Below are 25571 nucleotides of genomic sequence, written 5' to 3' on the forward strand. Positions count from 1 at the left end.
TGTAATCCTAGCACTTTGGGAGGCCGAGGCAGGCGGATCATGAGGTCAGTAGTTCGAGACCAGCCTGGCCAACATGGTGACACCCCCGTCTCTACTAAAAATACAAAAAAATTAGTTGGGTGTGTTGGCGGGCGCCTGTAATCCCAGCTACTCAGGAGGCTGAGGCAGGAGAATCGTTTGAACCCGGGAGGCGGAGGTTGAAGTGAGCTGAGATTGCACCATTGTACTCCAGCCTGGGCCATAGGGCGAGACTCCGCCTCAAAAAAAAAAAAAATTAATATTACCATACGTCTGAGTGTGTTTTATATACACACACCTACACATCCCTACATTATATATATAATAGTAAATATGTGTGTATGACCACCTACCTTAGGAAATGCAATCTTACCAGGAACTCTAAAGAGCCTTGAGTGTCCCCCCTCAGTCCCATTCCCTTTTCTCATCCCTAAGGTAACCATAATTTAGAATTTCGTGGTTCTTTCTTTTTCTTTGCTTTATAGTTACATCATTCCTGTGTGGCTCCTTTGAAACCTGTTGATGCATTTCCTGCCTTTTCAAACTTTATATAAATGGAGTCATGCCCTATGTCTTCTGTGACTTTAGTTTTTCCTTCAGGATTATGTTTCTGTGTCATTCATATTGGTATATGTAGCTATAGTTATAATTGATTCATTTACTATGCCATACAAATTCTGCTCACTGACTAGAATTTATTTACACTCCTGTCAGTGAACGGTTAGGTTGTTTCCAGATTTTTGACATTACAAGCGATGCTATGCTTATCCATGTACATATTTCCTCATTCACATATGCAAGAATCTGGCGTTTATACCTAAGAGTGGAATTGCTAGGGTGTGAGCTTCTTCAACTGTACTAGTTGATGGCAAATTGTTTCCCAAAATAGTTGTACTAATTTATATTCCCACCTGTTCTGTATGAGTCCCTGTTACTCCACAGCCTCAACATTCCATGGTATTGCCAGACCTTTACTTTTTGCCATACTCGTGGTTATAATATGGTCACCATTGGTGATTTCTTTTACTCCCACTCCTCCTATCCAAACCCCTCATAATGCTATTCAAGTCCTAACTCCACAAATTCTTACATAATGCTTCGATCCCCATGGGTAACTCTGAACTCCTACTCTACTTTCAATCAAAACTGGATGGTTAATGACTACTTATTTTCTAATTATTTCATGTATGTTAATCATAGCTCCCCTGACTTTTTTTCTTTAGGTCTTTTAAGCTCCTTCAAGTAGGAACCTTACCAAATACTTGATTTTTATAATTCACAGCATCTAAAATAATGCTACTGTGAAAATGTAAGAAAAAACTGTATCACAGGTTTTTTCTTTTCTCTTACACAGTCACTCAACACTTCTGCCACTAGATGTAGGGTTTTTTTTTCCCACACACCAATCAATTTCTTTGGCAGATTCTCCAGCTAACACCAGCTGGTTATTCTCTAATTCAGTTCAATTCTGACACCATCTACCTGGAGATAGCACGAGATCATCACGACAGGTTAAGAGCTCAGTCCCACAAGACTTCTACCTACTTCAGGTACCAGTCACAAGTAGTCGGTTGTCAGCTATATTTCTGACTGACTGGCTATAAATTAGGGTTACTGTGACCCCCTCTTTGTGGTTGATGAATTTGCTAGACCAGCTCACAGAACTCAGGGACACATTTTACTTAAATGTTTACCCATTTATTATAAAGGATATTACAGAGGGTAGAGATCAACAGCCAAGTGGAAGAGATGCATAGAGTAAATCATATGGGAAGGGTTGCAGAGCTTCCATTCCCTTTCCTGGCAAGCCACTATTCAGGAACCTCTACATGTTCAGCTATCCAGAAGCTCTTCCAACCCTGGTCCTTTTGGGTGTTGATGGAAGCTTCATTATATAAGCATGATTGATTATATCATTGGCCATTGGTGATCAATTCAGTCTTCAGCTCCTCTTGGCTCCCCAGAGGTCGGGGGCTGGGCTAAAAGTTTCAATCCTCAAATACATGGTTGGTTCCACTGGTAACCAACCCCTTATTCTGAAGCTCTCCAGGAGCCTGCCATGAATGGCCTCATTAGAAAAAAAGAAGCTTCTATCATCTAGGAAATTACAGAGGTCTTAGAAGCTCCCCATCAGAAACGGGGGTCAAAGACCAAATGTTAGAACAAAAAGTTCTCCTAGCATCTCTGTCTACAAAGGGATTAAGAGCTCTGACTGATGAACTAGGGCAGAGACCAAACACTAGAACAAAAGAAACTCCTAGCACCCCCATTGTTCAAGAAATTATAGGAACTCTGTGTCAGGTACTAGGGCCATAGACCAATATGTATATTTCTTATTATTTTATAGCTACATACATGGGAGAATTTAATGAATAGTGATACGTGGGAGAATTTAGTGAATAGTGATTTCTGTTGCAGTCCATTTTTAAAACACTTTTTATTGTGTTATTGTAGAACAGAAAAGCCTTTGTGACTTTTAATTGTGTCTTCCATTCTACTGACAATGCTAATTTGCTTTCATTTTCCTCAGGGTAAAGTCAAGTCTCCATTATTAGAGATGACATGATGATGACAAAGTGGGCATCTAGAGGGGCAGTTTGAGAAATCTGTAGTAGAAAGGGTCGTAACCCACACAGTTCTTCTCATTTTGATGCCATCTTTCTTCTTATCTTAAATCATAGAACAACAAAGTTGGGAAACCAGTGTAATGCAAAATGTCTTCTTGATTTTCTGTTTTTCAATGATACTTCTGAATCATGTATGAAGCTGTGAATTTTATAAAAAATGCTAGAAAACCCAATAACAAAAGTTATATGTCTTATAGGACCGACTAAAGGTAGGGAAGAAACCAGTTTAGGCTTTGGGAGACTGAATAATGGGGAAGAAAGCAAGCTAGCTGCTAGCCTGTGTAATCATAGGCAGAACTGGAGCAGGTTATGCTTGTCCTGGATTCTGGCCTCTCACAGTCACTTTCTTTATTGCTTCCCGGTAGTTGCTTCATTATATGCCTGACCAACATCTTGAGCCAACCTCTAAGCCCATTTCTCCTCCACAAACACACAGAGGTTATTGTGTTATGATCGGATATTTGTCTTATCCCACATTCTCAGCCTACTTTTTAAACTATTTAATCTCATTAATTAAAACCCAATTTAATGTGCTAATATGAAAGGATAAATATGACCTCTGACTGCCGTGTCTAACTCATTGATGTCTCTGATAGTTGCTACTTTAGGCATGAAGAGATATATTGGGACTGGTTATGAAGAATCTTAAATATCTATGGGGGCGGGGAGGGAGGTAGGGAAGGTGGGTACTGTATCTATCTAGCAGGGCCTATAGATTCTGCCTGCCATGCACAAATGCAATAATTAAGCTATAACTAAGTTTTTGGCAGCTTTTGTTATTGACATGACAATAACCTCTGCTTTTCATTTATGCCTAGATATAGTATAGGCATATTCAAACTCTTCTTATTGGTAAATAGCTTTATCTTTGTTTCTCTTTTGATTTGGCTATTCTGTTAAGTAGCAGTTGCCTTCTAGTTGTTTTATTCTCAGCCTGGATTTTTGTCATTTATGTCATATTTGGCATGACATGAAGTTGGTTGTATATTACTTAACAATGCAACTTGAGATTTAAGATATGCACACTAAAACATCTTAAATATAGAGCTTCCCTTTGAAATTTGGGGTAGTGAAAGTTTGGGCATAAATATAAGATTTAAAAAACAAAATCATTGCCTTATAATTACTAGAACTGTTCAATATCTTTCTTCTAGGCTTTGGAAAGCATTTTGGCAAGTGAACGTTTGCCATTTTCTTGCCTTAGAAACATCACTCAGACTTTAATGGACACTTTAAAAAATCAAGGTAATAGGGTTTATACTGATTAGAGGTTATGTTCTTAACTCAAGTTTTGTAACTCTGATTATAGAAAGCTATTGACTTTGTGATACCATCATGTTACTTTAATGTGGAAGTAATATAGATATAAGAAATTAAGAATCTTATTTATTCCCTATTTAATACATGTAGTTGATCTTCATCTAAGCTGTCTTTGAATGTGTTGACTGTTATCAGGAAGTTGTTTTTAATTGTGAGGAAAGATGTCAGGATAGAATGATAAGTGGTTATTCTGGTATAGCTTTGTATTAATGTTCTATCAGTGTATCAGTTTCCTATCAGTTTCCCTCGTGAACAGAGTAAGGACTTCCAGAATCACAGTCAACAATCAGATTATCATTTCTGAATTTTCTGGTCATTTTTTCATGTTCAAAATTTGTCTGTACTATCACATTGTTCTTTAAAATCCATCAGTCCGTCAAAACGTATTTGTTTGAAAAAGGATTACACTTGAAACTGTGGGATTGTAACACCATATTCCATCCAACTGAACTAGTAAAAATTCACTTTATTCTGAATTCCTAACATTAGTTAAATTGTAGTGTGCAGTAAACTGGTGTCATCTAGTTGTGACTTTTGTTTGTCATATTAATTATGTAAAACCAGCTTTGTGTTTTAACTACGTGTAAGCCAGCTTAAAGTGGCTTAATAAACAAATTATAATTTGTTCTTTCAGGGCTTCAAACTTGCTAATTTTGAGACTCTTTTTCAACCTTTTTTTTTGACAGATACATAAAACTGACATTGGCAAATAGTGAACTCCTTTAGCATACACCACTTCTCAGAAATAAATACCTTTTTTAAAAAGCATAGTGTACTTACAAAGCCCTCCCACCCCTCAAGGCATTAGCAAAATCCCAAACTTTATTAAATGAAAAGTTATCTTTCACTGGCCTGGTAGTAAACCAAACACCATTGTTGGAGTTCCATAAAATCATCAGTTTCAAGTTCTACATAAACATAAGATTCCTAAAAACTTTAATTATTTTGTATGGTCAGTTTTGTTATGGCTATAAGAACTTGAATGATATTCCACGATACTGTATTTCAAATAAGATTTTGAGGGGATTATCAGTGTCTCCCTTTTTAAAGAATAAATATTTGTTTTATATTAGATATAAATATTCATACAGTATATGAATTATGTAGTCAGGGAAAATATTTTCAAAGGTATTTCCAGATAATTTCTTTAAATTTTAAGTATTAGATGAAGATATTTCCACTTTCTTTTTTATCCCCCTACTTTTAGAGCATCTTATTTTATTTAAAAAGTTAGACATTTTGTCATGACAGAAAAGTTATTTTTGCTTTCAAAATCTGGTATAGCTTAAGCATCTCAATATTTAATACATCAGAGCATCAGGGAATTATGTAATATTGAGAGATTTAATGAAAGAAAAGCCTGTTTATGAGTCTGTTAAATATAACTCTTATATATACTTTTCCTTCTGCCTTTTAGAACTTGAGTCTGTTGACGAAGGATTGCTACAGTTTTGTGCCAATAAACTAAAATTGCTGCAACTCTATGAGTCTGTCAGCCAATTAAATTCCCTTGATTTTCATTTAGACACACCATTCTCTGATAATGTGAGTAATCCTACATTTTGTATTATATAAAATAATCTCTCTGATTTGTTTTACTTTTTAAAATCAATCATACAGAAGTCGAAAATTAAGAATTTTTTTAAAGCTTTAAAGGTATATTTTCTTTACCAAGCCCCCTGCTAGCTCTCCGTGCCTTGCTGCTATATTTATATTATTTATGCAAGTGCTGAGATTATAGCCATAAGCCACTATGCCCAGCCACGATATGTTTTTGTACATAGTATATAAAAATAGTTTGAAAGCCTAGCAAGTTGTATCCCTGAGAACCACATACAAGACTTATATGTAGATACAATGAGAATTGTTTTTCTATGTTTTTATTTTATAGTGTTTACACTGCTTCATAATTAAGCATTTAAATTCAATATTTAGTTTCCTCAGAATAGTAAGAGTTGCATTTGACACTCCTTTCAATTGTTTTCTGATTATACAGTAATACATGTTTATTAAAATTCTAGCATTTGCCAAGGCATAGTGGCTCGCACCTGTAATCTCAACACTTCGGGAAGCTGAGGGGCGAGGATCACTTGAACCCAGGAGTTCGAGACCAACCTGGGCAATGTAGTGGGACCCTGTCTCTACAAAAAAAAATTTTTTAATTAGCTGGATGTGGTGGTGTACACTTGTGGTCCTGGCTACTCAGGTGGCTGAGGCAGGAGGATTGCTTGAGCCCAACAAGTCAAGGCTACAGTGAACCATGATCATGCCAAGGCACTCTAGCCTGGGTAACAAAGTGAGACCCTGTCCCAAAAAAAAAAAAATGCTAACATTCTAGAAGATAATAAAGTACCCTCAAGAAATATGCTAAAATGGTACTTTTAGTACCATTTCTTTTAGTACCTACCCTCTAGTACCATGTTTGGTTTAGTACCAAACATGTAGTGTTTCAAAATTATAGTTTACTTTATTTAAATAACCTCTTACTCATGAAATGTGATTTGTAAGTAAAGTTTTAAGCAGAATACATAATAGCTATTATATTAATTAAAAAGTCAATTTTTGCTTACAGCCTTGAATTTCAGTTCAGATAATGTGGTTGATAGATATGGAATGTTGTTTTGTTTTTGTTTTCTATTTTAAAGGACTTGGCTGTGTTACTAAGACTTGATGAAAAAGAACTGCTTAAGCTCCAGGCATTACTAGAGAAATACAAGCAAGAGAACACCAGGACAAATGTTCGATTTTCTGATGATAAAGATGGTGTATTGCCTGTAAAAACATTCTTGGAATATTTAGAATATGAAAAGGATGTGCTCAACGTAAAGAAGATAAGTGAAGAGGAATATGTGGCTTTAGGTAGGTAAAATAATACACTGGTCTTTGTGGTCTTTGTATCCCTTTTCTTTTAGAAGAAAACATGGTAGGAACATACAGCATCTCAGAGATTCCGTTTGTTTTGAAATTTAAATAATGAAAGGATTTAATGTACTGTATTTTTTGGCCAACAAAAGATACTCTGGTCAACAGGTTGTATTAATAAGTATACTAAAGAGATAATATTAGATCATGATTTGCTTTCTGTTTTAATAAATTCAGCAAAATGAACCATTAATTTCTCTTCCTTCATAATGTTTTGTTTCTCTGTAATTCCAGATTGTGATTCAATAAGATTGTTGGTCCAAATGGTAAGTAGTCATTGATTAATGTGCTTTGTTTTTGTTCTACCAGGTAGTTTCTTTTTTTGGAAGTGTTTGCATGGAGAAAGCTCCACTGAGGATATGTGTCACACTTTAGAGTCGGCTGGACTTAGCCCTCAGCTGTTGTTGGTAAGGTTTTTTTGGTTGCTGGATGCTGTTCTTCCTTGTGAATGTCACCCAGAAGTGTCAGTCTTCTTTTTTTTTATTGTCTTTAGGATATCATAGAATGTCCATGAAAACTTTCTAAAAATGATCAAAGAAATTTTTAATCACCATATTTAATAGAGTAATATTATTTTATTTTTCTTATACCCTGTAAATTTTTTTTTCTTTTTCTTTTACTTTGAGAGAGAGATTGAGTCTTGCTCTGTCACCCAGTCTGGACAGTGGAGTACAGTGGTGTGATCATAGCTCACTGCGGCCCCAACCTCCTGGGCTCAAGCTATCCTCCCATCTCAGCCTCCCGAGTAGCTGAGACTATAGGCACATGCCATTATGCTGGGCAAATTTTTTTTTTTTTTACTTTTGTAGAGATGGGGGTCTTGCTATGTTGCCCAGGCTGTCTCAAACTCCTGGCCTGAAGCAATCCTCCCCACTTGACCACTCAAAGCTTTTGGATTACAGACAAGAACCACCGTGCCTGGCCAATTTTCTGTAAATTTTAACAAGCATACTGTATAGTTGGCCTAAAATAAGTTTAGAATCTGTGTGCATGCACCTATATGCATGCATTTACAATAGAATTGGATCATCAGCAAAAAACTGTCATGTTACAATGAAAAAGATCTTAAAAACAAAATAAACTTCCCATAAAGCAATGTGGAATTATTACCAAACATTTTCAAACTTTGAATATATATTATAATGTAATCTCTAATATAATAAGTATAAAACAAAAGAATCATCCAAGGAGAAAATACAACACTAAATTTTTGCCCTTTCTGAAAAATACAAGGAAAGTTACCCCATTTTCCTTGTTATTCTTTGTTATTACCTATCCCCTACACATGCATGCATACACAGTTGTCCCTCAGCACCCATGGAAGATTGGTTCCAGGAACCTCCCCCTCCATTACCAAAACCATGGATACAGAAGGTCCTGATAAAAAATGGTGTAATAAAAAATTAGCCAGGCATGGTGGCATGTCCCTGTATTCCCAGCTACTCAAGAGGCTGAGGCATAAGGATCCCTTGAATCAGGGAGGTCAAGGATGTGCTGATTGCACCTCTGCACTCCAGCCTAGGTGACAGAGTGAGACCCTGTCTCTAAAAAAACAAAAAAGTTAAAATGGTGTAGTATTTGCATGTAACCTATGCACATCTCCCGTATACCTTAAATTATATCTAGGTTACTTACAATACCTTCTGCAATGTAAATGCTGTGTAAATTGTTAAAACTCTACCATTGAGGGAATAATGACAAGAAAAAAGTCTGTACATGTTCAGTATAGATGGAACCGTCCATCTTTTTTTTCTGAATATTTTTGACTCACAGTTGATGAAATCCACAGATGTGGAATGCATGGATACAGAAGGCCAACTGCATACTCTTTCACACACCCCCATTTACATGTTACATTTTGGCCAGGATTTGGGCATCCTACCTCTGTGAGCTTGTTGATGGTTTAATGTATTGTTTTTATTATGTATGTGTCTGGTTTTGGTATCTGGGTAATGCTGGCCTCATAGAATGAGTTCGGAAGTATTCCCTCCTCTCCAATGTTGTGAAATAGTTTGAGTATAATTGATATTAGTTCTTCTTTGAATGTTTGAAAAATTCAGCAGGAAATTCATCAGATCTGGGCTTTTCTGTGATGGGAGACTTTTTATGACTGCTTCCATCTCGTTACTCATTACTGGTTTGTTGAGGTTTTCTGTTTCTCTAAGGCTGTTGGCATAAAGCTGTTCATAATAGTCTCTAATGATCCTTTGTATTTCTATGGTATCAATTGTAATGTTTTCTTTTTTGTCTCTGATTTTATTTATTTGAGTCTTTTCTCTTTGTTTCTTAGTCTAACTAAAGGTTTGTTGATTTTGTTTATCTTTTTTAATAAAAACAACTTTTTTTGTTGATCTTTTGTAATTTTTTTTAGTCTCAATTTCATTTATTTCTGCTTGATCTTTATTACTTCTTTTACTAATTTTTAGGTTGGTTCTTTCTTTTCTAGTTTCTTGGGGTGCATTGTTAGATTGTTTATTTGGAGTCTTTTTATTGAGGTGTATATTACTATAGACTTCCCTCTTTTCTTTTTTTTTGAGATGGAGTCTCACTCTGTCACCAGGCTGGAGTACAGTGGTGCGATCTCGGCTCACTGCAACTTCCGCCTCTTGGGTTCAAGCGATTCTCCTGCCTCAGCCTCCTGAGTAGCTGGGACTACAGGCGTGCGCCACCACACCCAGCTAATTTTTGTATTTTTAGTAGAGACAGGGTTTCACAATGTTGGCCAGGATGGTCTCGATCTCTTGACCTTGTGATCTGCCTGTCTCGGCCTCCCAAAGTGCTGGGATTACAGGTGTGAGCCACCGCGCCTGGCCGACTTCCCTCTTAGCACTCCTTTTGCTGCATCCCATTGTTCTAGTATGTTGTATTTCCATTTTTATTTTTTCAAGAAATTTTTAAATTTTATTTTTAGTTGCTTCCTTGCCTCATTGGTTGTTCAGTAGCATGTTGTTTAATATCTGTATTTGGGCAGTTTCCAAAGTTCCTCTTGTTACTGATTTCTACTTTTATTCTGTTGTCAGATAAATACTTCATATGATTTTGACTTTTTAAAATTTGTTGAGAATTGTTTTGTGGCTAACATATGGTCTGTCCTGGAGAATGTTTTATGTGCTGATGAAAAGAATGTGTATTCTGCAGCAGCAAGTGAAATGTTCTATAAATGTCTATTAGGTCCATATGGTCTAGTATGTAGTTTAACTCTGATCTTTCTTTGTTGATGTTCTACCTGGAAGATTTGTCCGTTCCTGAAAGTGAGGTTGAAGACCTCTGTTATTACTGTATTGAAGTCTGTCTCTCCCTTTAGATCTATTAATATTTGCTTTATATATTTGAGTGCTCCATTGTTGGGTGCACATATACTTACTACTGTTAGATCCTCTTGCTGAATTGACTCTTTTATCATTGTATAATTACCATCTTTGTCTCTTTTTTTTTTTTTTTTTTTTTGAGACAGAGTCTCACTGTCACCCAGGCGGGAGTGCAGTGTCATGATCTTGGCTCACTGTAACCTCTACCTCCCAGGTTCAAGTTATTCTCCTGCCTCAGCCTCCCCTTTGTCTCTTTTTATAGTTTTCAACTTAAAGTCTATTCTATCTGATATATGTACAGCTTCTCCTGCTATTTTTTGGTTTTAATTTTTATGGAATATCTTTTTTCCATTCCTTCACTTTCAGTCTATATTAGCCTTTATAGGTGAAGTGAGTTTCTTGTATGCAGTATACACTTGTATGTTGTTGAGTCACTCTGTGTCTTTTTTTTATTATTATTATTCCTGGGCCTAAGCTATTCTCTCATCTCAGCCTTCCGGTCAGCCAGGACTATAGGTGCATATCACTGTGCCCAGCTCACTCTGTGTCTTTTAATTGGAGAATTTAGCCCATTTACATTCAGTGTTATTATTGATTGGCAAGGTCCTACTACTGCCATTTTGTTACTTGTTTATTAGTTGCTGTGTAACTCCTCTCTTTTTTTTTTTATAGTTAAGTGATTTTCTCTTGTATGTTTCAATTCGCTGCTTTTGATTTTAATGTATCTATTGTAGGCTTTGCACTGTGATTACCATGAGGCTTACAAAAAAAATCTAGTTACAACAAGTATTTAAAACTGATACCAACTTAACTTTGATCTCAAAACAGCAAAACCAACAAACCATAAAAAGAAAACCTATACGCGTTAACTCTCTTCTCCCCCCATTTTAGCATTTTTGATGTCATCATTTTATGTTATTATCTCTTAACAAATTGTCATTTTTTTGATAGTTTTTTCTTTTAGTCTTCTTACTAAAGATACACGTGGTTTAAACACCGTGATTACAGTATTAGTACGACAATCACATTGGCATCATTTTCTTTCAGTTTGGAGAACTCCCTTTAGTGTCTAAGAAATCACACATTTCTTATAGGATAGGTCTGATAGCAGTAAATTCCCTCAGCTTTTGTTTGTCTCGGGAAATCTTTTATTTCCCTTTTTCATTTCTAAGGAATAACTTTGCCACATACAGTATTTTTAGGTGGCAGTTTTTTTCCTTTAACACTCAGAACATATTGCCCCACTCCCTCTTGGCCTGTAAGGTTTCTGCTGAGAAATCTGCTACCAAGCATATTGGATCTATCTTATATGTTATTTGTTTCTATTCTCCTGCTGTTTTCTAAATTCTCTCTTTGTCTTTGACCCTTATGACTTTGTAAATTGGAGTATTCTTGTTTGAGTTAACTTGGATTGGTGACCCTTGACCTTCCTGTACCTGTATATTCTGGTTTGGAAAGTTTTCTGTTATTACTTATTTGAGTAAATGTTCTACTCCTTTGTCTTTCTCAGTTCTCTCTTTACCTCCAGTAACCCCAATATTTGCTCTTTTGATGTTGTTTTATAGATCCTATAGACCTTGTTCATTCCTTTTCATTCATTTCATTTCTTTCTTCTCCTCTGACTATGTATTTTCAAATAGTCTGCCAACGAATTCACTGATTCTTTCTTCTGTTTGATCAATTCTGCTATTGATGCTCTATATTGCGTTTTTAATTTTATTTATTTTTCAGCTCAAAGGTTTCTATTTGATTTTTTTCATTAGTATTTCAATCTTTTAAAAATTTCTCTGATAAATTTTTGAATAGATTGTGTGGGTTTTATTTAAGTTTGTTGAGCTTCCATTTTGAATTCTTTGTCTGAGAGATCACACATCTCCCTCACTTTAGGTTCTGTCTCTGGTGCCTTACATTGTCCATTTGGTGAGGTCGTGTTTCCCTGAATGTTCTTGATGCTTGTGGAAGTACAATGGTATTGTGCATTGATATATTAGGTATGTATTTTAGTCTTCACAGTCTGGCTTTGTTTGTACTTGACCTTCCTCAGAGGGCCTTCCAGGGATTCTAAGCTGACAGACTTTTATGTTCCCTGAGCTTGTGACCACTGCAACACTTGACATCACTCTAAGCCCAGGCTTGCTGCAGGTCTCTCAAGAGCGCTGAGGTTTATGTGGCTTTCCATCCTTCATGGACTGGGGGAAGACCCAAGAAGGGTACTGAGGCTATTTGGGAATGCTGGCCAGGGACCTGGGTCCAGAAGACTGTCCTGGTGGCCCAGACAGGTATGCATCCCAGCAGGTCTCTGCACAGGTGGATGGGTCCCCAGCTGCAGTTAGAGGGGGTAGAAGTGAGACTGGACCTCTTTAGGATCTGTGTGAAAAGGAGGCTGGTGGGCCTGTTTTGTTGGCTCAGATGGTTATGTGTCGCCCAGCAGGTTCCTGCACAAGTGAGGTAATTCCTCAACTGCAACAGGAGGGGCTTGAGCTGAGACTGGGCCCTCTTGGGATCAGCTGTGGGAATGGAGGCTGGTGTGTCTCATGTTGGCTCAGAGAGGCATGTGTCTTCAGCAAGTTCCTGCGCAGATAGGATAGTTCTCCAGCTGCAGTGAGGGGGCCCTGAGGGGGATCTGCTGTGAGATAGAAGTTGGTGAGCCTGTCAGGGAGGCTCTGAGTCCTGGGCTGAGAAATATGGGTGAGTCTGCCTCTGGGTCTTTATGCAAGCAACTCTGAGCTGGGACCTCAGCTAAGGAAGGTGAGGGCAGCACCACAAAGCTACTTTCCAGCCCACTGCTGAGACCAGTGCTAGCAGGCACACTAGCCTTTCTGCCAAAACATTAGTGTGTACAGTTCCTTCTGGACCCCGTGGCAAATGGTTTTGGTGGCAGGAGCATGGGCAAACAGGGAAGTAGCCAAGCCCCTTGTGGGGACTGGGCTGTTTCTGGGCTTCAATCTGGAAGTCACTTCAGGGGGACAGATCAACCACCTTATTGTGAGAGAATATAAGTAGGTTACTTTCTATTCCGCCATCTTGGTGACCTCAAGGTTTCTGTTACTCAAAATCTATTATTTAGACATCATCTGGTTATATGTCAATATACAACATATTTATATGTGAAATAATGGTTAATATTTTAATATGTGAATTCATAATATAAATATCATATGAATAATGTAATGTGGCATTCTTTGTTGTGACTGTTAGAATATCTTATTTTGTATTTACTAGTTATGGAGGTAGTTACCTTTATACACTAGACTGTCTTCTCCTGTTATATGTGTCCATATATGTGTTTCTATGTGGTAACTTAATTTATCTCTGTATTCACTTCTGTATTTTTCTTCTTTCATCTTAATGTTTCCTGCAGTTTAAAATATCTTTATATTGCTTATAAGTGATTATAAAATTATATCATTATGTTCTGACAGTTTCTTTGGCATCCTCTATTTTATACTGATCTCCTATATACAAACAAAAGCTTGACTGTTTGGAATTTTTAATGTTTATAGAAAACAGGAAAAACACACCCTAGGTTATAAACAGAGATTACCTGGAGGGTGAGAAATAGAAGGAGGTAACCTAGGGAGAAATAAGAAGGAAAGTTAAGCAGAGCAGGTTTTTTGTTTGTTTCAGAATTTTATTACAACTGATGGTGGGTAGAGGAGAGGTTGGTTGGAGAGAAAAGTAGAATTCATAGTGTGAAGAGAGGTCCAAGTCATGGCATTTAATTTTTTTGGCTGCCTTAATATAAAATAACCTTCTGGCTGCCAATTTTGATGAGCATTTTGAAACTTTGTTGTTGATGGAGAAATGAACCAAGCTTTAAGAGACATTAAATCTATAGGTATGTTTAGAAGTCTGGTATACTGGCCGGGCGCAGTGGCTCACGCCTGTAGTCCCAGCACTTTGGGAGGCCGAGGCAGGCGAATCACGAGGTCAGGAGTTCGAGACCAGCCTGGCCAACATAGTGAAACCCGTCTCTACCTAAAAATACAAAAATTAGCCGGGCATGGTGGCTCGCGCCTGTAGTCCAAGCTACTCAAGAGGCTGAGGCACTTTGAACCTGGGAGGCGGAGGTTGTCGTGAGCCAAGATCGCCCCACTGCACTCCAACCTAAGTAACAGAGTGAGACTCTGTCTCAAAAAAAAAAAAATAGAAAAGAAATCTGATGCACTTTAATAACAGGCCCAGGTCAGACATTTTGTATGTAAAATTTATCAAAGTGAATCTAGTGGCAATTTAACAGTGAGCCTAAAATATAAAATAAATTCTGCCTTCCCCCAACATTTCTTTTTGATTTGCTTCCCAGTATACATGCACATAAAACAGCGAGACAGAGTTATTTTTGATTGAGTATAGAATGTCTTTGTTAACTGTATAGGCAACCAATTTTTTCAGCCTACCTAGTGGTGAAAAGCGTCAGGTTATGGAGGTTAAGGGGAAGTCTAGAAGAGAGGAAATTCCCCTGATAAATAAACTAAGGTCATTCTGAATTTTGTTGGTTAAACAGGATATTGGGTTGCAAGTGGAAGGAACATGGTGTAATTATGATCCCATTGTTGTGACAGTGACTCCCCCTTATCCTCCCTCAAAAATACTATATATGTATCTATACATATAAAGCTGTTAATGGCTTGGAACATAGTAACCTTTATGTAGCCATTAGCATTTATTGTTGTTAACATTGTCATTATTTATGAGCATGGAAGATGTATTTGTTTTTTAAAAAAGGTTTCTAATGGGTACAAAAAGAATAAGACCTTCTATTTGATAGCACAACAGGGTGACTATAGTCAATAATAACTGTACATCTTAAAATAGCTTAAAGAATATAATTGGATTATTTGCAACTCAATGGGTAAAGGCTTGAGGGGATGGACACTCCATTCTTCATGATGTGCTTATTTCATGTTGCATACCTGTATCAAAACATATCATGTACCCCATACAAATATACACCTACCTACTATGTACCCACAAAAAGTTGTTTAAAGGGTGTCTATATGGGATGAGGTAAAAAAGGAGCTGGTATGAGGAGGCCCTTGGAAGGGCAATAGACCAAAAAAGGAAAAAAAATAGAAGGCATTAAAGAGTGTGCGTGTATGTGTGTGTGTGTATATATGTGTGGTTTCATAAATGTAAAAATTTGCATATATACATTTATATGTACATGTATATATCCTCATACACATGTGAACATTTTTAAAGGGGGAGAAAAGAAAATATGCATGTTATTAATAGAATCAGGCAGGTTTATTTTCAAATTTTAGTTCTTTTTTTTTTTTAATTTACCTGAGATCTGATAAACATGGATCCAATTTTAGTTCTTTTCGTTTCTCTTTTTTTTTTTTTTGAGACAGAGTCTCGCTCTGTAGCCCAGGCCGGAGTTCAGTGGTATGATCTCAGCTCACTGCAACCTCTGCCTCCTGGGTTCAAGCGATTCTCCTGCCTCAGCCTCCCAAGTAGCTGGGACTATAGGCACCCGCCACCACGCCCGGCTAATTTTTTGTATTTTTAGTAGAGATGGGGTTTCACCATGTTAGCCAGGATGGTCTCAATCTCCTGACCCTGTGATCCGCCCACCTCGGCCTCCCAAAGTGCTGGGATTACAGGCATGTCAATTTTAGTTCTAACTCATTAACTGTAGTGCTGGACACGTTAGCTTTTCCGTATGAGCTTATTTCATCATTTCTGAAATCTGTATCATCATCCCTGCCACAGAAGTTATTAGGATAAAATGAGGTGATGTGCATGTTACGTACTTATCACAGCTCCTGGCCCTAAGTCATCCTCATAAATTCACTTCTTTCATGAGCTTCTTCTCCTTCAACTCTTTACCCTCCTTAATTTTTGAAAACTATTTGAAATAATTCATTTAAACTAACAGTCAGTCTTAATTTAGAGCTATTTTTCACATAAAAGTATTGTATTATAATTAATCAAGGCCTTTCAGAGATACCAGTGCTTACAGATGTAACACCATTTCATTAAACTTCATTATCCCAGAATTATCTGTGAACCAATTTTAAAAATCTTAAAAATATTTCAGCTTCAAGTAGATATGCTGGTTTACGGCCATTTTAAAAGTCACTTATGTTGACTTAAGTTTTTTCGTTTAAAGTCTGTTTTTTCATAACTTATTAGTGATTTAAAAATTGGAGTTTGATACTTTTATGTACTTGCTCCTCACTGCCACATCTGCAATACCTTTGTACAGCCAAGACAAGGCTAAGATCCACAGCTCCAGATCCTACCTCTCTCTCCAGTCAAAACCTACAGCCAAGTCACACCTCGTTCATCAACAGCAAATCTATGCTCATGTAGCAGTAAGTCCTATCTGGTAATATGCTCCTTAATAGAGATTTGGATTGGAAGGCAATGCTTAACCCAAAGAAGGTTTGGAAACAGTGAAGTTTAAATATACAACAGGTTATAGAGAATCTCCTAGGTAGACAAGGTACCTCATTCTCCCTCTCAGATGATACATGATACAGCAAGCAACCACTAATTTTTTCACCTCAAGAAGCTGCATCATCCATATGCATGCATCTGCTGTCTAGGAAAGCGTAAGATTTTATCTATGCTAAATTTTTTTTTAGACTGAAAAAGATTTAAATTTGATTTCAGTCTCTGCTCCTGAGTGTTTGGCTTTCAAAAGAAAAGGATATTTTGGATAAACCACAGTCAATCTGCTGTCTTCATGCCATGCTGTCCCTCCTGAGCAAGATGAAAGGTAAACAACGTTTGTTGCTCTCGTCAACAAAGCTTCGTGTTTGAAATGTAACAAAAAGACGGGAGAGTGGATAGGATCCCTTAACAAAAGGAGTCTATAGTGTCCAAAACATTTCACCATAGAGATTCTTTTATGTATTAATAGAATACTTTTAATGCATTTGACTTATGCTTTAATTTATGAAATTTTATATTTTGTATCATCATAAAAAAATAACATGATTTGAACAATACATCTTAGGCAAATGGAATGGTCTTCGGGGAAGGTAATGTTTTCCTTGTTATTTTTTGTATAATTATCAGAATATTAATCTGTTAAAATATTCAACAGTTTTCAGTAATAATGAAATATTCCAAATAAGGATTTGTATTGTTTCAGAACAAAGATGACTAAAAGAGCATAAATAAATGGAATAGGAATGTTCTGAATAAAATAGATTGTTAGACTTCCACTTCATTGAGAAATATAAAAACACATCAGTAGGGAACTTAGTTTCAACATTATGCTTAACATAAATGGTTAGTCCAAAAAATTGACAGGGTAAGAGTTTATTTTTCAGTTTTCTCCTATCCCTATAGTGGCCATCGATGAGACCTGGGATTCTCAGTCTGTGTCCCCATGGTGGCAGCAGATGCGCACAGCCTGTATTCAGTCTGAGAACAATGGAGCCGCTCTGTTGTCTGCACATGTTGGGCATTCTGTTGCTGCACAGATATCAAACAACATGACAGAGAAAAAAGTAAGTGGGTAAAGGTGTGGCTTTGATCTGTATACATCCAGTAGGCTAAGGGGATGCTTTCCTTTTCTGGGGTTTTTTGGGTGGTTTTTTGGAGCAGGGAGAGGGATGAGAGGTGCTCCCCTTAATTTGTTTATTCAGAATGATGCCATGGATATTTGAATTTAGCAGTTGCCGCATGGCAGTATCCTACTGTGTTTTTTCTCATCTCTTGAGGACTCACATTTCCTTTACAGCTCATGGTGGATCAAATAATTTTTTCCAGGGGGTGTTAACGTTAATTTGGATGAGACACTTAAATAGGTCTGTGGAGATTCACTTAACATTGTCAGTCACTGTTGTTTATAGGCTAAATTTAATATTGCCTGCTTGAAATGTTCATTATGATGGAGAGAGCTGAAATTTCAGATTGTTTTTTAGGTTGAACAGTGCATTCTGAAGAGATGTAAGTATTTTGATGGTACTGATAGACAAAACTTGGCCCTTGCCAAAGATGGCCCAGAAAACTTTGAAGTGTATACTGGTTGAGTCAGGGCCATTAGTGCAGGACTCCTTATAAATATCTGAACTCACCATCCTTGCCCATGAGTCTCCAATCTACTCCTGACCCTCATGTTTCATCCAGCCAAGTAGTAATATTTGTGAAATAGCATTTATGTGTTGCTTTGTGATGTATCCTCAGTATCCATCAGCTTTCAAGTTAAAAGTTTATTCAAGTTAATATTGATTCAGAATCTTTGGCGGAGAATCACCAGTGCATTTTTTGTTAGTTTTCCCAAACAGTTTTGGGTGCTGATTCAGAGGCCCTCACTGATTCCTGGGAGGCACTTTCTCTTGACACTGAGTACTGGAAACTCCTTCTGAAACAGCTGGAGGATTGTCTCATACTTCAGACTCTGCTTCACAGCAAAGGGAACACTCAGACTTCCAATGTGTCATCACTGCAGGCTGAGCCACTTCCAAGGCTTTCTGTTAAAAAGTTATTAGAAGGAGGAAAAGGTAAGCTAAAGTTCATTTGAGCATTTGCATCCATTTTTTTATGTTACGAGGGTTTCTTTTAATAGAAATGATGGAAAGAATAGAGAAAGAAAAATACACTCAGATTTAAAAAAATAACAATAACCTTCTATATACTTCCTCTAAATTAATTTTCTCTAAAGTCTTATTTGGTCAGTTCCATGCCCAGGGACTGCTAGGTGCTTCCCTCTGCCTAAGAAAATTGGCAGTGATTCTCAACCTCCTTTTTTCACCTACATGTCTGTATGAGGCCAGATTTTCCTCTTACACTTCGACCAAAACACAGAGCACAATAGATTGAATGTCAAAGCTGATTGGAGAATCCAGATATAAACCAGGCATTACAGAGATTTGCAAATATGTAAAGTAGTGCCATGTTTCTCACCAAATATCCTTTTTTTTTTCTTGCATTGGGAAATGTAATTAGTTTTTTTATTATTATACTTTAAGTTCTGGGATACATGTGCAGAACGTGCAGGTTTGTTACATAGGTATACACGTGCCATGGTGGTTTGCTGCACCCATCAACCCGTCATCTACATTAGGTATTTCTCCTAATGCTACCCCTTCTGTAGCCCTGCAATCTCCCACAGGCCCTGGTATGTGATGTTCCCCTCCCTGTGTCTGTGTGTTCTCATTGTTCAACTCCCACTTATGAGTGAGAACATGTGGTGTTTGGTTTTCTGTTCCTGTGTTAGTTCACTGAGAATGATGGTTTCTAGCTTCATCCATGTCTCTGCAAAGGACATGAACTCATCCTTTTTTATGGCTGCATAGTATTCCATTGTGTATATGTGCCACATTTTATTTATCCAGTCTATCATTAATGGGCATTTGGGTTGGTTCCAAGTCTTTGCTATTATGAATAGTGCTGCAGTAAACATATGTGTGCATGTGTCTTTATAGAAGAATGATTTATAATCCTTTGGGTATATACCCAGTAATGGGATTGCTGGGTCAAATGTAATTATTTTCATAAAATATTAGCATGTAATCAGTTTATTATTTTCATTTCAAAATGGGCTAATAAAATATTTTTTAATTAATCAGTTTTAATTTTTAGTACCATAAAGATTGACAGCTATAACTCATAAACCAAAGTTCTGTGGGGTTGCCAGTAATTTTAAGGGGATCATGAGACTAGTAAGTTCAAGAATTGCATAAACTCTTAAGCTTGCTCTCCAGTAACTTTTGACTTTGAATCCAACTGATTTTTCTATTTCTTTCTCATTTGCTTCCTAGATTTTAGTTAAAATGAAGCATCCATGTGCTTCCCGTCTTAGATCTGGACCTATCCTCTTCCTTTCCCTGCCTCTCTCACTCATGGATATCAAAATCTTACTCATCTTTCAAGGTCCAGCTCAAATGCTTCTCCTCCAGGAAACCTTTCACGATTCACTAACTGCAAATTTTCTCTTCTTCCTCCTAATATCCACAGAATGTTATTCCTCTGTTGTGAAGCATCACTTGTTACTGTCCTGGAGTCATTTGGGTTCCTGTGCTTATATCTTGCAGGAACATAAACATCTTACATTTTTAGTTGTCTTTGGGGGCTCACACTTTTTATCAGCAGCTCTTTTAGGCATTTGATAGTGGAGGGACTGTATGTGAGGTTTATAAATACCCACATATTTATAGATTTTTAGTTTACTTCTTTTCTCATTCTTTATAAAACTTGTGACCTTTTTTTTTATTGTAAACTCACCACACTTCATGTTGCCACCGAGTGAAGGGGTAAGGATGCCATTTGAATATTAACCTAAGCAATGGAATCAGGGGCTTAATTCTGGAATGAGAATTTTCCAATGATTTAGAAGCTAAACATAAGAAATTAGATCACCCAGCACACTGCTCCCATTTATTTTCACTGATAATTGTGAATTTACTGTGAAGCATTCTTTTTGTGGAAAGGTTTTTATTTGAATCAAAAGATAAGGAAAGACTGAGAAAGTTTTGGTAAACAATGGAGTATAATTTGTTTTCGATAATAAACAGGACTCATTAAATATCTGGAACGTTTTTCAGCATGCGTTTACAATTTTTTGTACTGTATTGATGACTGAGACATGATATAGTATAATGCTGTTGATTAGCTAGGGCTAAATTAGGCCCATAAATATTTCATATAGGCAAATTAGTTGATTATTAAAAGTAATAGGGCTGGGCATGGTGGCACATGCCTGTAATCTCAGCACTTTGGGACGCTGAGGCAGGTGGATCACCTGATGTCAAGAGTTTGCGACCAGCCTGACTAACATGGTGACACCATGTCTCTACTAAATACAAAAATTTAGCCAGGCATGGTGGCACATGCATGTAATCCAAGCTGCTTGAGAGCCTGAGACAGGATAATCCCTTGTACCTGGGAGGCAGAGGGTGCAGTGAGCCAAGATTGCACCATTGCACCCCAGCCTGGACAACAAGAGCGAAACTCTGTCTCAAAAAAAAAGTAATATTTACTGGGTGCAGTGGCTCACGCCTGTAATCCTAGCACTTTGGGGGGCCGAGGCAGGTGGATCACCTGAGGTCAGGAGTTCGAGACCAGCCTCGCCAACATGGCGAAACCCCAACTCTACTAAAAATACAAAACAATTACCTGGGTGTGGTGGGCACCTGTAATCTCAGTTGCTCGGGAGGCTGAGGCAGGAGAATCACTTGAACCTGGGCGGCGGAGGTTGCAGTGAGCCGAGATCGCAGCACTACACTCCAGCCTAGGCAAGAAAGCATGACTCCGTCTCAAAAAAAAAAAAAAAAAAGTAATATTATATTGGCCTTAGGAGCCTAGACAAGTGTCATACTAACCAATCTATTTTCACTTATAATTTAAGTAAAAGTGTTTTAAGTATAATTTTTTTTTTTGTCTCTGGTAAAGTGTCTTTTAAATTTTTGAACTTAGAAAGCATATGGTATACAGACATACGCATGTGCCTTTATATTTATCTAATATTTTCTGAGAGTATAAGGATGCCCTGACATCGTAAATATCCCACTTGTTGCCCTCACAAGTTGGGTGGTAAGTAGGAACACTGCTGTAAATCTCATGGCTTTTTCGGGTCACCTTCAGGCTGAGAAATGAATGTGGCACTTAGATCTCCTCGTAAGGAAATTGGCTCCCATTGGCAAACACTGCCCTGTGTGTTGTGAATTTTTATTTTCTTTCTTGTCTCCAAACTATAGGTGGCATTGCAGACAGTGTAGCCAAGTGGATATTTAAACAAGACCTCAGCCCTGAAGTATTAAAACTGGCTAATGAAGAAAGAGATGCAGAAAACCCAGATGAACCCAAAGAAGGTGTTAACAGAAGTTTCCTTGAGGTATCAGAGATGGAGATGGACTTAGGAGCCATACCAGGTGATACACAAATAATGAGAAATATGAAATCCAAATTGGAAAGATGTGGCCAAGTGTTCATTAAGGAAAAAAATAACATCACTGCTTTCTTCTGACTTTCAGACTTACTGCATTTAGCCTATGAGCAGTTTCCTTGTAGCCTTGAGCTCGATGTGTTGCATGCACATTGCTGCTGGGAGTACGTTGTTCAGTGGAATAAAGATCCAGAGGTAAGATTCTCGTTACCTCTTTCGTGTTATTTCTGCTTCTGTGTTCATGCTATTAATATGTGGGGACTGTCTAATTAAATAGCTTATTATAAACACTGGCTTTTTCCCCCACTGTAATGCCTCTGTACTAACTAGGGTAGACCTTTTTCACATATTTCCTCTTATAATCCTCCCAGTAAACCTGTGAAGTGTAGATACTGTCATTATCCCCACTCTAAAGAAGAAAATACTAGGGCTCAGAGAAGTTAATTTTCTTCCCTGCAGACACACAGCTAAGTAAGTGTCAGGATTTAAGCATAGGGTTCTCTTTATCTAAAACCAGTGTGCTTTGCCCTACTCCCTAGTTAGGTTGTGACAAGTATATTGTTTATTTCCTTCTGAATTTCTGGATGAAATGGCCCCAACCGAACACAATATTCTTAATATTATAGTCATCATGATAAAGTCAAGAGTGAAGGTCCTGAGATCAACCTAGTGTCTGATTGTTCAAATATGTATTTGTCTGTTACTTCTGTTTGCCTCAGAAGAACAAAGAGGCAGATTGTGCCCAGGGTTGACTGTAGTCCAAGGTTAGCCTTGCTGCCCTCTCAGCTCTCTGCTCAGGCGTCATTTTCTATTGCTTTTGGTAGCCACTGTTTCTACCAGGGCATTCGCAGTCTAGAAGCAGCATATGGGGAAGGCCCCAAGCCTGGAGGCAGAAGGCAGTGATTTGGATCCCAGCTGAATTGCTGACAAGCTTCTGGCTCAAGAGAGCCACTGAATCTCTGGCCTGTTATTTTCTACCTCCTTCCCCCTCCGTTTTAAAATGAAGGTGCCATGATCAAATAAGATATAAAAACGTATTGTAAATATTCCTCTTTGCCAATCAGTCCTTCACTTAGACCTCCTTAGTCAGTTCCCTGGTAAATTATTCCTCTCGAATCAAAATTCTTACCTTTATCATCCTTATATGAGGTTGCACTATTGTAGAGAACTCTCACAGATGAACTAATTCATGCTAATATATTAATGGAAACGATGCTCTTCTTTCCTCCAAAAAACTGTAATCACTTATATATTAAAGGAAGACATTATGAAAGTAAGTGATTTAAATAAAGGAATAGTCTTTGATCAGTTAAACCTTGACCAAAAAATGATTTTAGGACAGAGGATCCTCTTAATGCCCTTCAAATCACCCTCTTGAGTTGACTACAGCCTGAATGGCGATCATATTTAGGCTCTCTACTTAAATGTGTTACTTTTCCATTTTATTAAAAAGGAATGTTATGTCTAGAATGAGAAAATAATAATTTCTAAAATCTGAATTAATTTCAAATTCAAGTCTAAAAAAGTGGCATTTAAGAAGAAAATTCTGCTTCATAGTATTTGTTTATAAACCAAAGGCAGCTTGCAGAGGGGACATAGACAAAGCTGACGTCAAGCCCCATGGTTGCTGCATAGAGCTTGTAATCATCATAGCACACGGTTTCTGAACTCTTTGTTTCAATGTTCTCCTAAAATGAGGGCTGTAATAGTAGTTATCTCAAAAGGTTATTGCATATTTTGAGAAAATGAATGCATAGTGCCTAACATTTTGACTAGTGTTATCAGGATCATTAGTATTGCTTACATTTAAAAGAAGTTGTTGTTTTACTTGTTTGTTTTTCCTGTTAAATATTCATCTTGCCCCATCCAGCCAGTCTCAGCTCCACCATTTGACACACACAATTTTATAAGGCTCAAAACAATAAAATTACCTTCAGAGAAATTTCACCACAGTGTGTATTGGCAATGATGATATGTTTGATGATGATGTACAGGCTACAAAATTATTTAGCAGAGATCTGAATTATTTCATCAGTGTTGCATACTGTATTTGAGTTTTAATACGTAAACTTCTTTGATTAGAAAGAGTTGAATTTCAAACATCCCATCTAATAATATTTCATATTTCCTTCCTGCTTTAATGTTTTTCTCTTTGGCACTTACTATTAACATACTAAATATAATATATTAACTTATCATGTTTATTATATAGATCCCTCACTAGAATTTAAACTCAGTGAAGGCAAGACTTGGAGTCTGTTTTGTTCATTATGGAATCCATCGTGCTTCAAATAGGGCTTGGTGCATACTAGATACTCCATAAATATTTGTTGAATGATGAATGAATGAATTGTGTCTACAAAAGTAAGCTTATTGTTTTTAAATCTGTATGAAATTCAAGTATTTATTGGAGAGACTATTGCTATGATGTTCAAACCCAGCAAATTTGAATCCATATGTTAGCCCATATGACTGAGGAGCTTCTAGGAATTAATTATTGTATAGGTAATGTGAGTTGAAGAGGGACAGTTTATCAAAAGTTATTTCTTACCCAATAATTTCATGTTATTGCAACATTCTTAGGTGGTTTTATGCAGAAATCTATGTAAGAAGTCTCCACTGATACTGGTAAAACCTATTAAATGATACCTGTTTTTCTTTCTTTTTTTTTTTCTCCCTGTATGTAAGGAAGCACGTTTTTTTGTTAGGTCAATAGAACACTTGAAGCACATATTTAATGCACATGTTCAAAATGGTAAGTAAACAGATGTTAGAAACATCACTGGTTGATCTAAAAGAGGCTTCTTGATTTAACAGGATGTGAATTTGAAGATTTACAACCTATTAAATTTTTATTTGATTATCCTGCAATCTAACATATTACTGTGTATTGGCTGAGGTGCAAGGGTCTCTTGAGCCCAGTAGTTCAAGGCTGCAGTGAGCTATGACCACACCACTGCATCCAGCCTGGGTGACAAAGTGAGACCCTGTCTCTAAAAAAAAAAAAAAAAAAAAGTACTGGCCATTTTAACTACTTGGAAAAGTGTTATTTATAAAGGGGCAAAACAACTGATAGTAATCACCACTTCTGTTCCCCAAGCTGACTACTATCCCTGAGTGTAATTAAGGCAGCTGTTCTGCATCTAGCTTTCCAAGGAAAGAGGGACTCAATGCTAGATGCAGAACAGCTGCCTTCATTACACCCTTCACAGATAGTGAAGGAAAGAGGGATGGATTTCTCAGGACTGTAATTCTTAATAAAAAATCTTGGTAGCCAAAAGCCTAATAAGATTAGACTGTAGCAACTATCTTGTGCTTCTTATAATGGATGTGAATATTCTCCATTAGCTGCCAGACCTTGGCAACTACTGATGTCTCCTTGAAAAAATATTGAACTTGTAAACAGATTCCATTTAATAGATAGATGGGTTTCATTATAGGAATTGAGGATATCAGCACTAAGCTAGTTAGTAACCTTAGTAAATGATGAGACTTGGTGTTAGGCTGGGTAAGAGGAGATATCACCTTATG

The 25571-nt window shown here is 37.2% G+C and overlaps 1 protein-coding gene across 2 annotated transcripts in view; it reads left to right on the forward strand.

The window, feature by feature from the left end:
• The window catches only part of RAB3GAP2 (RAB3 GTPase activating non-catalytic protein subunit 2), a 120843-nt gene that overhangs the window by 80216 nt on the left and 15056 nt on the right, over positions 1–25571 (forward strand). For both annotated transcript variants that reach the window (XM_030812856.1, XM_030812854.1), the window contains exons 18-27: positions 3800–3890; positions 5383–5510; positions 6611–6824; positions 7197–7294; positions 16817–16922; positions 17501–17661; positions 18429–18657; positions 21853–22026; positions 22129–22235; positions 24729–24795. In XM_030812856.1, the coding sequence (XP_030668716.1) occupies positions 3800–3890; positions 5383–5510; positions 6611–6824; positions 7197–7294; positions 16817–16922; positions 17501–17661; positions 18429–18657; positions 21853–22026; positions 22129–22235; positions 24729–24795 (1375 nt within the window). The remainder of the gene's footprint in view (positions 1–3799; positions 3891–5382; positions 5511–6610; positions 6825–7196; positions 7295–16816; positions 16923–17500; positions 17662–18428; positions 18658–21852; positions 22027–22128; positions 22236–24728; positions 24796–25571) is intronic.

This window comes from Nomascus leucogenys, chromosome 5 (assembly GCF_006542625.1).
Source record: "Nomascus leucogenys isolate Asia chromosome 5, Asia_NLE_v1, whole genome shotgun sequence".
Taxonomy (NCBI): Eukaryota; Metazoa; Chordata; class Mammalia; order Primates; family Hylobatidae; genus Nomascus; species Nomascus leucogenys.